The sequence below is a fragment of the Ipomoea nil genome, unplaced genomic scaffold (genome assembly GCF_001879475.1).
Source record: "Ipomoea nil cultivar Tokyo-kokei standard unplaced genomic scaffold, Asagao_1.1 scaffold0202, whole genome shotgun sequence".
NCBI classification, from domain to species: Eukaryota; Viridiplantae; Streptophyta; class Magnoliopsida; order Solanales; family Convolvulaceae; genus Ipomoea; species Ipomoea nil.
The window spans coordinates 585,365-598,796 of NW_017616630.1; the positions used below are offsets into that span (position 1 = coordinate 585,365).

At 42.2% G+C, this 13,432-nt stretch overlaps 1 protein-coding gene and 1 pseudogene across 1 annotated transcript; both read left to right on the forward strand.

Annotated features, from left to right (window-relative positions):
• Positions 1-256: 256 nt before the first annotated feature.
• On the forward strand, positions 257-2,062 carry LOC109189098 (molybdate transporter 2). The gene has a single exon (XM_019339841.1). It carries the CDS (start codon positions 331-333, stop codon positions 1,750-1,752), a length of 1,422 nt encoding a protein of 473 aa, XP_019195386.1. The 5' UTR covers positions 257-330; the 3' UTR covers positions 1,753-2,062.
• Positions 2,063-3,506: 1,444 nt separating this feature from the next.
• On the forward strand, positions 3,507-13,224 carry LOC109190067 (annotated as a pseudogene).
• The last annotated feature ends 208 nt before the right edge of the window (positions 13,225-13,432 follow it).

A 13,432-nucleotide genomic window follows, 5' to 3' on the forward strand; every position in this document is an offset into this window, starting at 1 on the left:
AAACGAAATCTTAAAGATATTTATGAACTTTGATAATGGCCTTTAGAATTAGCTTCAAGTGTGTGCCAATGGTCGGAGAAACAGTTTCTATACGAAATGCTACGGAATAGGCTTTTGAAAAGATTTGTTTTTTTATTTTTATTTTTATTTTTTATTTTTTATTTTTTATTTTTTAATGCAAAAATCGAAATAAAATATACTCCGTAATTCTTTTTGAAGAAATAAAAAGAATATATATTTTGAAGAAATAAAAAGAATATATTTTTTGAAACACGAAAATTATCCGGAGATACTCATACATCCAAAGACTCTCTCTCTCGAGTCTCGTCAATGGCGGAGGAAGAGCCTAACCACACAACCCCGCTACTCCGGCGGGAGTGGTGGCGGAGCCGTCTCGCCGCCCTCTCGCCGCCGGATTCACTTCGCCTGAAAACATCTATACTCGCCGAGCTCGGGGGATCCGTGGGGGACTTGGGCACCTACATCCCAATAGTATTGGCGCTCACTTTAGTCTGCAATCTTGATCTCAGCACCACCCTCATCTTCACCGCCCTCTACAACATCGCCACCGGCCTAATCTTCGGCATCCCCATGCCCGTCCAGCCCATGAAGTCCATCGCCGCCGTCGCCGTCTCCGAAACGCCGCACCTCACTCTCGCCCAGATCGCCACCGCCGGCCTCTCCACCGCCGCCACACTCTTCATCCTCGGCGCCACCGGCCTCATGTCTTTCTTCTACCACTTCATCCCCCTCCCCGTCGTCCGCGGCGTCCAGCTTTCTCAAGGCCTCTCTTTCGCCTTCTCCGCCATTAAATACATTCGCTACAATCAAGACTTCACCACCACCAAGGCCGCCAGCAGCACCCCTCGATCCTGGCTCGGACTCGACGGCCTTATTCTCGCCCTATTCTGCCTCTCTTTCATCATACTCGTCACCGGCTCCGGCGAAGTGGCGGAGGAGACTGGAATTTCAACTCACGCAACCACCGAGCAACGCAGAGTAAATCGACGTTTAAGAACACTATCAAAAATTCCGTCTGCCCTAATAGTATTCTTACTCGGCTTAATTCTCTGTTTCATCCGCGACCCTTCAATCGTACATGATATCAAGCTCGGCCCGTCGAAATTTCAAATCTTGAAAATCACATGGGAAGATTGGAAAATTGGGTTTCTACGCGGCGCAATTCCGCAGATCCCGTTATCAGTACTGAACTCAGTAATTGCAGTTTGTAAGCTGTCGGCTGATTTGTTCCCAGAAAGGGAAGTGACGGCGGGATCGGCAGCCAAAGTGTCGGTGAGTGTTGGGTTGATGAATATGGTGGGGTGTTGGTTTGGGGCAATGCCGTGTTGCCATGGGGCGGGCGGGCTAGCCGGACAGTACAGATTCGGCGGCCGGAGCGGGCTGTCGGTGGTGTTTCTGGGGCTGGGGAAACTGTTTCTTGGGTTGTTGCTTGGGAATTCTCTGGTGAGGATTCTGAATGAGTTCCCAATTGGGCTTCTTGGGGTGCTTCTGCTGTTTGCTGGGATAGAATTGGCTATGGCGTCAAGGGATATGAACTCAAAGGAAGAGTCTTTTGTGATGCTGGTGTGTGCTGCCATTTCACTCACAGGTTCTAGTGCTGCACTGGGATTTGTGTGTGGGGTGCTGCTGTTTCTGCTGCTTAAACTCAGGTACCTTGACTGCTCTCATTTCAGATTCAGGAAATCAACTTCCATGTTTGGTGGTGCTGAGCCTGACATTCTCAATCCATAAGACATTCTTGGACACTGTTCACTATTGTAGTGCTAGATGTATAATTGAGTGCCGAGTCTGTACTTGAGGGTGTGTACCGAGTAAATCAACTTTGTTACTTTAGTCTTAGCGAGTCAGCAAAAGGTCAGGTAAACCAGTTTAGGTTATCCATAACTCACCAGCTATGTTGTATAATTTATTAGCAGGAAGGGACATCAATGTTTTGTCATAGGTTGCTGCAAATGATGCTTTGCTTAGTACACCTCAAGTCATTAGAGTAAGTCTTGTGTGAGATCTTCTCTATTTTAAATAAAACATATTATGCATTTCACATGACACGATCTCACACAAGACATAATCACCTCATTATCTAGTAGTTCAATATCTTGAGTTTTAGTCATATCTGATTATCTGTGCTTGACCTCTAACATTATGTCATTATCTGCGTATCCTTTTTTGCTTTGAAACAAGAAACAATTCATGATAAGTAGTTGATTTCTCATTTTCTCATATACACATTAATATTTCTGTTACAAAACCGACGTTAAAAAATAAAAAAAATTCACAATTTTTAAAAAAAGACATATAACATCGATTTAAAAAAAAAAAAAAAAAAAGACAACATTATATGTCATTAAAAATAAATTTTAAAAAAATGAACAAAATATGCGACGTCGGTTTAACGTATAACTGACGTCGTAACACAATAATTAAATAAAAAAAAAAAAGTATACGACGTCGGTTGTGTAATAAACCGATGTCGTAAACATTAAAACAATAATAAAGTAAATTAATAACTATACGACGTTGTTTTCGTATAAACGACGTCGTATAATTATACTTTTTTTTTTTTTATATTAAGGCCACGATGTCGGTTCTACAAAGAACCGACGTCGTAACCATTATTTAAAAAATAAATAAATAATTAAGTATACGACGCCGGTCCTGATAAAACTGAAATCGTATAAGTATTTCAGGCGAATAAACCTTCATTTCAAACAAAAACATCACACTTCTTCTCAAAATAATTAAGTTTAGTCTCAAACATCGCCACAGGCCCACAGCCGCCGCCATCGTCTCCACGCCGTCACCGCCGCCCCAACAGGTTTCGCTCTCTCCTAGGAACTCCAACGCCGACACCATTAACGTCATCCGTTCTTCTCGTCGCCACAACCGCCATCGTCGCGCCATTATCGTCGCCACAGCCTCCACTGTCGCGCATCCGCCTCCGCCGACACCACCACCGCTTTGTAATCGTTTTTTCATTATTTATTTATTTTATTTCGACTTTTTTAATTTTGAATTTTTGTTTATTTGTTTATTTTATTTATTTTGAAATTTATTTTATTTGTTTATTTTATTTATTTTAAATTTAAGTTAAACTTTTGATATTATATATTAATATGTTGATTTGGAACCAGTTAAGTTGGTAATTTATAATCTACCTCCTAGGTTGTGTTACTTGTGTATGAGACGCAAATATATATTATTGTGCGTGATGGTTTTTGGGCAAAAACAACCAGGGAATGATATAGATGTCTTTTTGGCGCCTTTGATGGATGACTTTGAAGAAATTATGGGATGAAGGTGTGTTAGTGTTTGACGTATACCGGAAAGAGAGTTTTAACTTGCATGCAATACTTTTTTGCACAATCAATGACTTTCCAGCTTATGGAAACCTGTCTGGATTTAGTGTCAAAGGTCATAAGGCATTCCCCACATGTGAAGGTAATACATGTTATCATTAACTTGTTCATGGTAGAAAGAAAGTCTATATGGGGCATCGGAGATTTCTTGATAAATTTCACCCTTATCTAAGATTAAAAAAGGCATTCAATGGGGTACACGACTATACAGATGTTCCACAACCATTGATTGGCATTCAAGTTTATGAACGAGTAGAATCCATCAATGTGACTTTTGGTAAGACTCAAAAGCTTGAATCTCAAAGAGGTAAGATGTCAAAATCTAATGTTGAGATACCTCCTAATGAGAAGAGTCCGTGGAAAAAGAAATATATATTCTTTGATCTTCCATATTGGAAGACACTAGATGTGAGACAAAGTATTGATGTGATGCATGTGGAGAAAAAGAGTTAATACCTCCAATGGTCCCCCGAGTATTAACCATATACCACCTGTGAGCATCCGACTTTTAAATGACCACAAGACGTTCTCCATCTTTTAAAAAATAACCACCCGTGGTCCTTCGTTAAGTTTGCTGTGAAATGAGGGTTAATTTTGAGCGTATAGCTATCATTTCATATATATTACCCTTAGAGGCTTTGTTCAGTTCACAGCCAAAATAATTGTCGCCAATTGCTGCGATTCTAGCAGCGTCGTCCTTTGCCAGAAAGGCAAGGTCATTCCCCTCTCTAGTCCGCCCCATGATTCGAATGAGAAAGAATGCATTTGGAATGCTTCACTACCTCCAAGTGGCAATGCAAGTCCACAAAGTAGCATTGATAGTATTGGGGTTGTCAGGGCTTTGAGTGTTGCCAATAGTTGCACAAGCACATACAGAAGTGATGGGATGATGAGTGATGGCATGCTCAGTGTAGACAGAAATTATAAGAGCACAAAGGCAAGCATGAGAGCGGAATAGTCTTCAAGGAGTTGGCCGGGGGGGGGGGGGGGATTTGAAGGGACTCGCTTGAAAGTACAAAGACAAGCCTTAGCAGAGCAAGTTATAGCAGTGACCTCAGTGATGACAGTAATTGGAACAACATTACTGGTGGTGCTAATAAGCCTCACAAAGGGAATGATCCTAGATGGAAGACTATTCTTATCAAACCATAACAAGGAAGGATAAGCTAGTCTTTTATCTATCTCACAAGGGCTCTTTTGTAATCTACTCTTTGTAACCACCTTTACCGCCATTTTACTTTCCTTTATATACCTTGTAACCTCCAGTTGTGAGAGTCAGTTTTTCCAGTAATGAAACAGATCCATCTTCATTCTCTTTCACTCTCTATTCGTTAATATGGTATCAGAGCGGGGACAGAGCAGTTACGCCGCCGTCGTGACCGGCGCAGGAGACTCCGGCCAGAGAACGCGTCCATCAACTCCGGTCAATCATTCACCCAATCACGCCACACCAACGAGCAATCTACAGAGATCGCTAACTCCACAGCGGAGCCACCGATCGGAGGATATAGACAATCCTCTGTTTTTGAGCAGTAATGAACACACCAACGCAGTGCTAGTCAGCCCCCCCCCCCCCCCCCCCCCCCCTCTCACAGGCAGTTCCAACTATGGAACTTGGAGCATCTCCATGCGTGTTGCGCTGGAGGTAAAGAACAAATGGAGTATCGTAGAAGGCAGTACGATCGCACCGGACAGCTCACACACGCAGTATTCAGCTTGGAGGAGGTGTAACCTCATGATATGCGCATGGATCTGCAAGTCTGTTCATCCTTCGATCGCGCAAAGCGTTATGCACATTCAGAGTGCGAAGGAAGTTTGGAACGATCTAAGGAAGCGATTCTCGCAGAGAGATCCACACCGGATCTCGTCTTTGCAAGCGGAGATCCACAATCTAAAGCAAGGAAACATGTCCGTGAACGATTACTACACTCGTTGCCGGATCTTATGGGAGCAGATGAATGAGCTCAGACCTCTGCCTATTTGCCGATGCACTCCGCAATGCTGCTGCAACGCCTTCGATGAAATCAGAAGCGAGAAGGAAGTTGACCAAATCATCCTATTCCTACAAGGGTTGAGCGAGGAATATAACTCTCTAAAATCCGGAGTTCTAGTGTTGGATCCTCTGCCTGACTTACACAAAGTGTTTGTCATGGCCGAGAAGTTCGAAAGACAACTCAAGATTGAAAGCATGAACCTGAGTCACTTTGAGATGAATCATGCTAATGTTGTTCAAACTAATTCTACAGATAATCAAGAAGTCGTGGCTGCCATCGGATACAATAACAATAGAAGGGGCAACAACTATGGAACTGGGAATAAATCTGCCACATGCACCTATTGTGGGAAAACGGGGCACACCATCGAGAAATGCTATAAGAAGCATGGCTATCCCCCCGGTTGGGTGCCGGGATTCAAATCGAAAGGCAAGCAGCAAGCCATGGCAGCAGTCTCTACACTCAACAATGAGACTAACACTAATGAACAACTTCAAAAGCTCATATCTCTTCTGCAACTTCAGATGGGACAGAATCAATCCACTGCAGCCGTTACTCTCACTAAGCCACAAGCTGATGAAGGCAAGTCTATCTTTCATAATACTGTCAATTCTGTTCATCTACAACACTCTTCTTGGATACTGGATTCCGGAGCCACTAATCACATAGTGTGCTCTTTGGATTTCTTTGACTCTTATCATCCTGTGGAAGGAACAAGAGTAAATTTACCTGATGGAAAGCAAGTAGAAGTCACACATGTGGGGCATATAAAGTTGAGGGACAATCTAAATCTGGAAAATGCTTTATATATTCCTTCCTTCAACTTTAACATTATATCTGTTAGCCAACTGCTTCAAGAATCATCTTATGAATTGATATTTAATTCTCATCAGTGTCTCCTTCGAAGCAACCATGGGAAGCTGATTGGTTTGGCTAAGGAAGGAAATGGCTTATACTTGCTGAATAAAACACCTGAGGCTGCTCAGAGTCAATTTGTTATGTCATGTAGCAATGAAGTATGGCATAAAAGATTAGGCCACTTCCCTTTCAATAAAATGCACTTACTTACTGATGTTCATGTTTCCCATTCCAAGAAAGTAGCATGTGATACTTGTCACTTTGCAAAACATAAGAAATCTCCTTTTCCTGTTAGCAGTACATTGTCTACAACTTGTTTTGAATTGATCCATGTTGACATTTGGGGCCCTTTTGTAGTTCAATCCTTGAAAGGAGAAAGATATTTCTTGACAATCGTTGATGACTATTCACGATACACATGGGTGCACTTAATGAAAAATAAGTCCGAAACACAAGCCATAATCAAGGGATTTCGGAAGATGGTCCAAACACAATTTGATCTTCCTATCAAGACTATCCGGAGTGACAACGGATTAGAGTTTAACATGAAGGATTTCTTTGCCGAATATGGGATAATCCACCAAAAGACTTGTGTAAATAGCCCACAACAAAATGCGGTTGTGGAACGCAAACATCAACACATATTGAACGTAGCCAGGGCGTTGAGATTCCAGGCTAATCTTCCCTTGGAGTTTTGGGGACAATGTGTATTACACGCCGTATATCTCATCAACCGTCTCTCATCACCGGTTATTGAGTGGTCATGCCCTTACAAGAGGTTACACAATAAAGAACCCGACCTCAACATCATCAGAGTATTCGGATGCTTATGTTATGCATCTACTTCATCTATATCAAGGCACAAGATGGCTCCCAGAAGCAGAAAATGCATCCTTATTGGGATGCCCTCTAATATAAAGGGATATTTCTTATATGATCTGTGTGATAACTCCACTTTCATCTCTCGTGATGTAGCTTTCTATGAAGACCACTTTCCATATGTAGAGAATGATACAACTGATGATGCAACTATAGATCTCTCGGCTGCCCCATCTCTGCCAATGATTCCCACTAATAACCATGAGAGGTTTAATTTTCAACAACTTGAATCTGATGAAGAAAGAGCTACTGACAAGTCTCAGGCTTCCAATAATCCACTGGTAAATGAAGAGACTCCCCATTTTAGTCAAGCCAATCCGGGTAATGACTCACATCAAGAACCAGTGGACAATGATATTGGTGATCCACTGGATAGTAGAGTGCATGAATTTCGATATGATAACAGCCCTGCCACTGCCGTTTCTTCAACAGATGCAGACAGCCCCACACACTCTACTCAAGATCATTGTACTGCCAACAACGGCTCAAGTCCACCAGTCTCTCCTACGAGACTTAGAAAATCCATCAGACAACGACATATGCCAAGCCACTTGCAAGACTACTACTGCGAATCTGCTTCCATGGTAAAGACTACTCCTCATCTTTTATCAAAAGTCATCTCATATGAACATCTTGAACCAGCACACAGAGTCCTTTCAATGGCTGTCACAGCCATAAGCGAACCAAAATCTTATGCTCAAGCTGCCAAACACAAGTGCTGGAAAGAAGCCATGGATACAGAAATAGAGGCTCTACAGAAAAACAAGACATGGGAACTCGTGGATCTCCCTCCCGGCAAACATCCCATAGGATGTAAGTGGGTTTATAAGACCAAGCTGAAAGCGGATGGAACTATTGAACGGCACAAAGCACGATTGGTTGCTAAAGGTTACAACCAGGAACTCGGGATAGATTACTTGGACACCTTCTCTCCAGTTGCTAGAATCACCACCATTCGCACCTTCCTTGCAACAGCCGTCTCCAAATCTTGGCAAATCCACCAGATGGATATCAATAACGCCTTTCTTCACGAGGATCTCAATGAAGAAGTGTACATGGAACTACCTCTTGGATTTCAGAATGAAAAGCCACATCAAGTTTGTCGCTTGTTAAGATCGTTGTATGGCCTCAAGCAGGCGAGCATGCAGTGGAATGCTAAACTAAGTACGGCTCTATGCAACATTGGATTCAGGCAGTCAAAGTCCGATCCCTCTCTATTTACTAAAGGCAGTGGTGTTGAATTTGTTGCTTTACTAGTTTATGTAGATGACATCTTGGTCACAAGTGAAAACTTGGACTTGATAAAAGAACTGAAACTCTTCCTGGATACCACCTTCCGAATCAAGGACTTGGGAACTCTTGGTTATTTTCTGGGAATTGAGGCGAAGGCAACCGAAGAAGGACTGAATCTGTGTCAACGCAAATATGCTCTAGAAATCTTGGAGGAAGCTGGCTTTCTTGGATGCAAGTCTGCCAATACGCCAATGGTGCAAAACTTGAAGCTTAATCATGATGGAACACCTCTTGCTGATCCCAGCAGCTACAGAAGACTGGTAGGCAAACTGCTATATTTGACAGCCATCAGACCAGATATATCATTTGCCATTCAACAGTTAAGCCAATTCGTGGATGCTCCAAAAGATCAGTACTTGGTAGCTGCTCATCGAGTGCTAAGATATATTAAGAATGCACCAGGACAGGGCTTGTTTTATCCCACAAAAACAGAGCTACATCTGAAAGTGTTTTCGGACTCAGACTGGGCATCATGCAGCGACACTCAGAGATCAATAACGGGTTACTGTGTATTTCTTGGATCATCTCTAATCTCATGGAGGTCTAAGAAGTAAGCTACAGTATCAAGATCATCCTCGGAGGCCGAATACCGTGCCATGGCAGCCACGGTTTGTGAAGTGCAGTGGCTTACAAATCTGCTCCAAGACTTCCATATACAAATGACTAAACCGGCAGTCATGTATTGTGACAATAAATCCGCGATAGCCATCTCCGAGAATCATGTGTTCCACGAACGCACCAAACACATTGACATTGACTGTCATGTTGTACGCGAGAAGTTGAATCAAGGGCTCATCAAACTACTGCCCGTATCCTCATCTAATCAGGTGGCGGACGGTTTCACTAAGCCATTGCCGGTATCTCAGTTTCATACTTTCAGGTCTAAGCTGGGCATCCAGGATGTGCATGCTCCAGCTTACGGGGGGGTATCAAACCATAACAAGGAAGGATAAGCTAGTCTTTTATCTATCTCACAAGGGCTCTTTTGTAATCTACTCTTTGTAACCACCTTTACCGCCATTTTACTTTCCTTTATATACCTTGTAACCTCCAGTTGTGAGAGTCAGTTTTTCCAGTAATGAAACAGATCCATCTTCATTATCTTTCACTCTCTATTCGTTAATAATTCTTGCCATCAGGGCACGCAATGGTATATTACGCATGAGCCATTTTAAATTTCTCAATTGACTTGGTTGTGGTGATATTGGTAGTGTTTATCTCTCTGAATTGAGCGGGACTCATTGGTACTTTGCAATGAAAGTGATGGACAAGGCATCCCTTACAAGCAGGAACAAATTGAACCGTGTTCAGTCTCAGAGAGAAATCCTATAACTGTTGGATCATCCATTCTTACCAACCTTGTATACCCATTTTGAGACAGACATATTTTCATGCTTAGTAATGGAATATTGTCCTGGAGGAGATCTACATAACTCACGACAACGACAACCTAGGAAGCATTTCTCAGAATATGCTGCAAGGTAGGCATTGTATCATTATATTATGCACGTACAATGTGTGTCTTCATTCTTAATTTCTAAGATACATGGTTCTTTCTTAGGAGAGTCTTTGAGTAAGCATTATGCACGTGTTTGTCTTGAAAATAAATGATAGATTATACAAGTTAGGAAGCATGTGTTGATTGTTTCACCACAAAGATTAAATAATTTCTCTTTACTGTAGAGATTTCATTCATCATTGTAGCTCAAAAGAGATATGTTAAGAATGTGTTAATGTGCATGTATATTTGCAACAGGTTTTATATTACTGAGGTTTTGTTGGCACTTGAGTATCTCCACATGTAACACCCCGTGTTAGGATCCCTAAAATCAATTAAATCATTTAATCAATTACCCAAAAGAAAGAATTAAATCACAATAATTAATTAGGAAAGACCCACCAAAGTCCACGGGCCCTTATCCCTAAACTCAATCCTTAGTTCCAAAAGAAATAGAATTAGCAAGCCTATAATATTAGTTCCTAACTAAGACTCCTAAATATATAAATAGGGGGCTTAAGAGGCACTTAGAAACCCCCCACCACAATAAACGTTCCACCACCCCAAAGAGCTCCATGAATCCCCTTAGAAGAAATCAAGAAAGCAAGAAAGCTTAAAGAAAGACCCTTCATAGCCAAGGAATTAATTAAGGCTAAGAGGTAACCCATGTCTCAACAAAACCTATTTTCATAGCTATGATTCCCCTCTTAGGATTTCCCCATATTATTGTGTATTGCTGATTTGTGTTATTATTGATGATTGATGGGATAATTCCATGGGTGATCTTGATGATGAAAGGTTCCTGATAATTATGGTGTTCTTGATGATTATATGACGTTCTTGATGATTATATGATGATCTTGATGAGTGTAGGATGTCCCTGATGATTATATAATATTCTTACCGAATCTTGATATTAGAAGATGAATCGTGACCTTGTTGAGTTAAAATTGATTAGAACCCTAGGTTGTATCGTATGGAATTATTCTTGGTATATTGGGTGGGAATTCGCATGATTGGGTGTTTATTACGTTTAGAAAAGCATGATAGGTTACGTGCCGTTTGTTTCCTGATTTTGATCTGTTAATTGTCTACGTGTGTTATCAATTGCGTTTGAAAGTGTCTAAGCATGGTTTCGGGTTCCACAAAGGTTCCCGGGGCGTTTTTGATGAAAAGAGTCAGTGGGGGGTAGGGGACCTGCCACCTACCCGCGGCCTCCTTGGGCAACGCCGGCAGCGGGCAGCTGCCCGCCGGGCACCCGCTGCCCGGAATGGCTGCCGCCGGCGGGTGAACCCTCACCCACCGGCTACCCGCTGGTTTGCACCCCAATTGGGGATTTTGGCTTCCCCGTTTGATGTTCCCCCAACCCCCGTGGTGTCCCAACGGACTCCGTCTATCGTGCCTATGTCTAGTTTGATTTTCGGGTACCGTTCGTAGGTCGTATGGGTCTTATATATTGCATGCTAGTTGAATTGGTATCCCGTTGACATAGGTGAAAGAAGTATGAACCCCTTAGGATTATTCTTAGTATGTGAAGGATCACGCATAGGTTTTGTTATACGTTTTCTCCCCCTTCCCAATGTGTTAATGTGGGTTGCATGTGCTTGCTATGTGTTATGTGTGCATGTTACCCCGACTTGGTTGAGATCAATCGGGCTATACGGGCAGTCGGGTGGGCTGAGAACCATACCGGCTGTTAACCAGGCTGGTAGAAACCGGTCAGGTATATAAATATTATATAGGACTAAGATCCACTATACGGGCAGTTGAATGGGTTGAGAACCATCCCAACTGTTAACCAGGCCGGTAGAGACCGGTCAGGTATATAAATATTGTATAGGACAGAGGTCCACTATACGGGCAGTTGAATGGGTTGAGAACCATCCCAACTGTTAACCAGGCTGGTAGAGACCGGTCAGGTATATAAATATTATATAGAGCTGCGGCTCATCGGTCGGTTGCGATCGACCCCTCCGTGCTGTGAGACGGGGCAGGGTGCTGCGGGGCCGTGTCAGAGTTATATGCGCTGACCCTCATGTATGGGCATGCGATTAGTCCTGTCGCGCCAACAAAGTGTGCTATGTGATGAAGTATGAATGAGTTGTTGTTATGAGTATCTTGGGGATGAGACTATGAGATTTATACCGGGGATTGTATATGTTGGGTTATGATCATTAATTGTGCTCATCTTATCTGTCTTGCCTGTTGTAAACTGTCTGTGCTCGGTATAACTGCTGTCTATGCTTAGCCCTATCTGTTGAGTCTATCCCTGTTTTAAAAGCTAGAGTTCGTAGGAGATATCCTCATGTTCAAAATGACTTTTCATATATCTATATGTATATCTATATGTATTGTATTTCAACGCGTTGGAGTGGGTTACCAGCATCTCTCGCTGAACAGATATATTTGGCTTTCAGGCACAGACGAGTAGATCACTGGAGTGCGCTAGAAGCTTGGACGTACCTTAGATAGTTTTTCCCTTTCGGCCTGCGTGCCATGATTTAGTATTGATACTATTTGAGGATATTAGTCAGTTAGCCTGTGCACCTGAGTTCTCTAGCTCAGGTGTGGCATAGCACCCCATACTCTCGTATTATGTTTTGGAATTTAATGAGATTTCACCTTTATTTTATAAGTTTTAAATATCTTGAAAATCTGGGCTGTTACACCACATGCTAGGAGTTGTATACAGAGATTGTACTTGCAACCCGAAAATGTTCTGGGTCGCGATGATGGGCACATCATGCTTTCAGACTTTGACCTTAGCCTAAGATGGCAGTTTCACCCACACTTATGAAAACATCTTCTGATTCATCTAAACAAGGAGCTGCATTTTGTGTTCAGCCAGCCTGCATTGAGCCCACATCTGTTTGCATTCAGCCAACATGCTTCCTCCCTCGGATTTTTCCTCAGAAAATCAAAAAGAAATCCCCAAAGCCACGTGCTGAGTTTAGCCTAACATGTAGTGAGCTTCCTGCGTTAGTTGCAGAGCCTACTGCAGCACGATCCATGTCATTTGTTAGCACTCATGAATACTTGGCCCCTGAAATTATCAAGGGAGAAGGCCATGGCTGCAGTTGATTGGTGGATATTTGGTATCTTTCTGCACGAATTACTTTATGGTAAAACGCCATTCAAAGGCTCGCGGAATAGGCAAACTCTTTTCAATGTGGAGAAAAATGTTTGTGATAGTCTTGTTCGAACTCTTTTAGATATAAAAGGTAAGACTAAAGATGGACTCAGTGCTAGATTGAATTTGATTGAAATGTGTATACTGTTGGCTTTGGTGAATAAATCGATACACAAGATTATATCTTTATGTTGAAATTTGAGATAGTAGTAGGTGCTAGTGAAAATGGATATCTCTACTTGTGCCATGTGCTTGTTTTATCCAACCCACATTGAAATACAATACTGCACACGGGTTTGTGCTGGTGAGCACACGTTTTAACATTGCAAAATTAGTGAGCAACACCCAAAACAACCTTGTCCGCATCTAATTAATGAGCCAAATGATACATTCGTTATTTCAC

Bases quoted from the DNA above. Each gene is read 5' to 3' on its own strand.
- LOC109189098 (XM_019339841.1), top strand. From the start codon at position 331: ATGGCGGAGGAAGAGCCTAACCACACAACCCCGCTACTCCGGCGGGAG.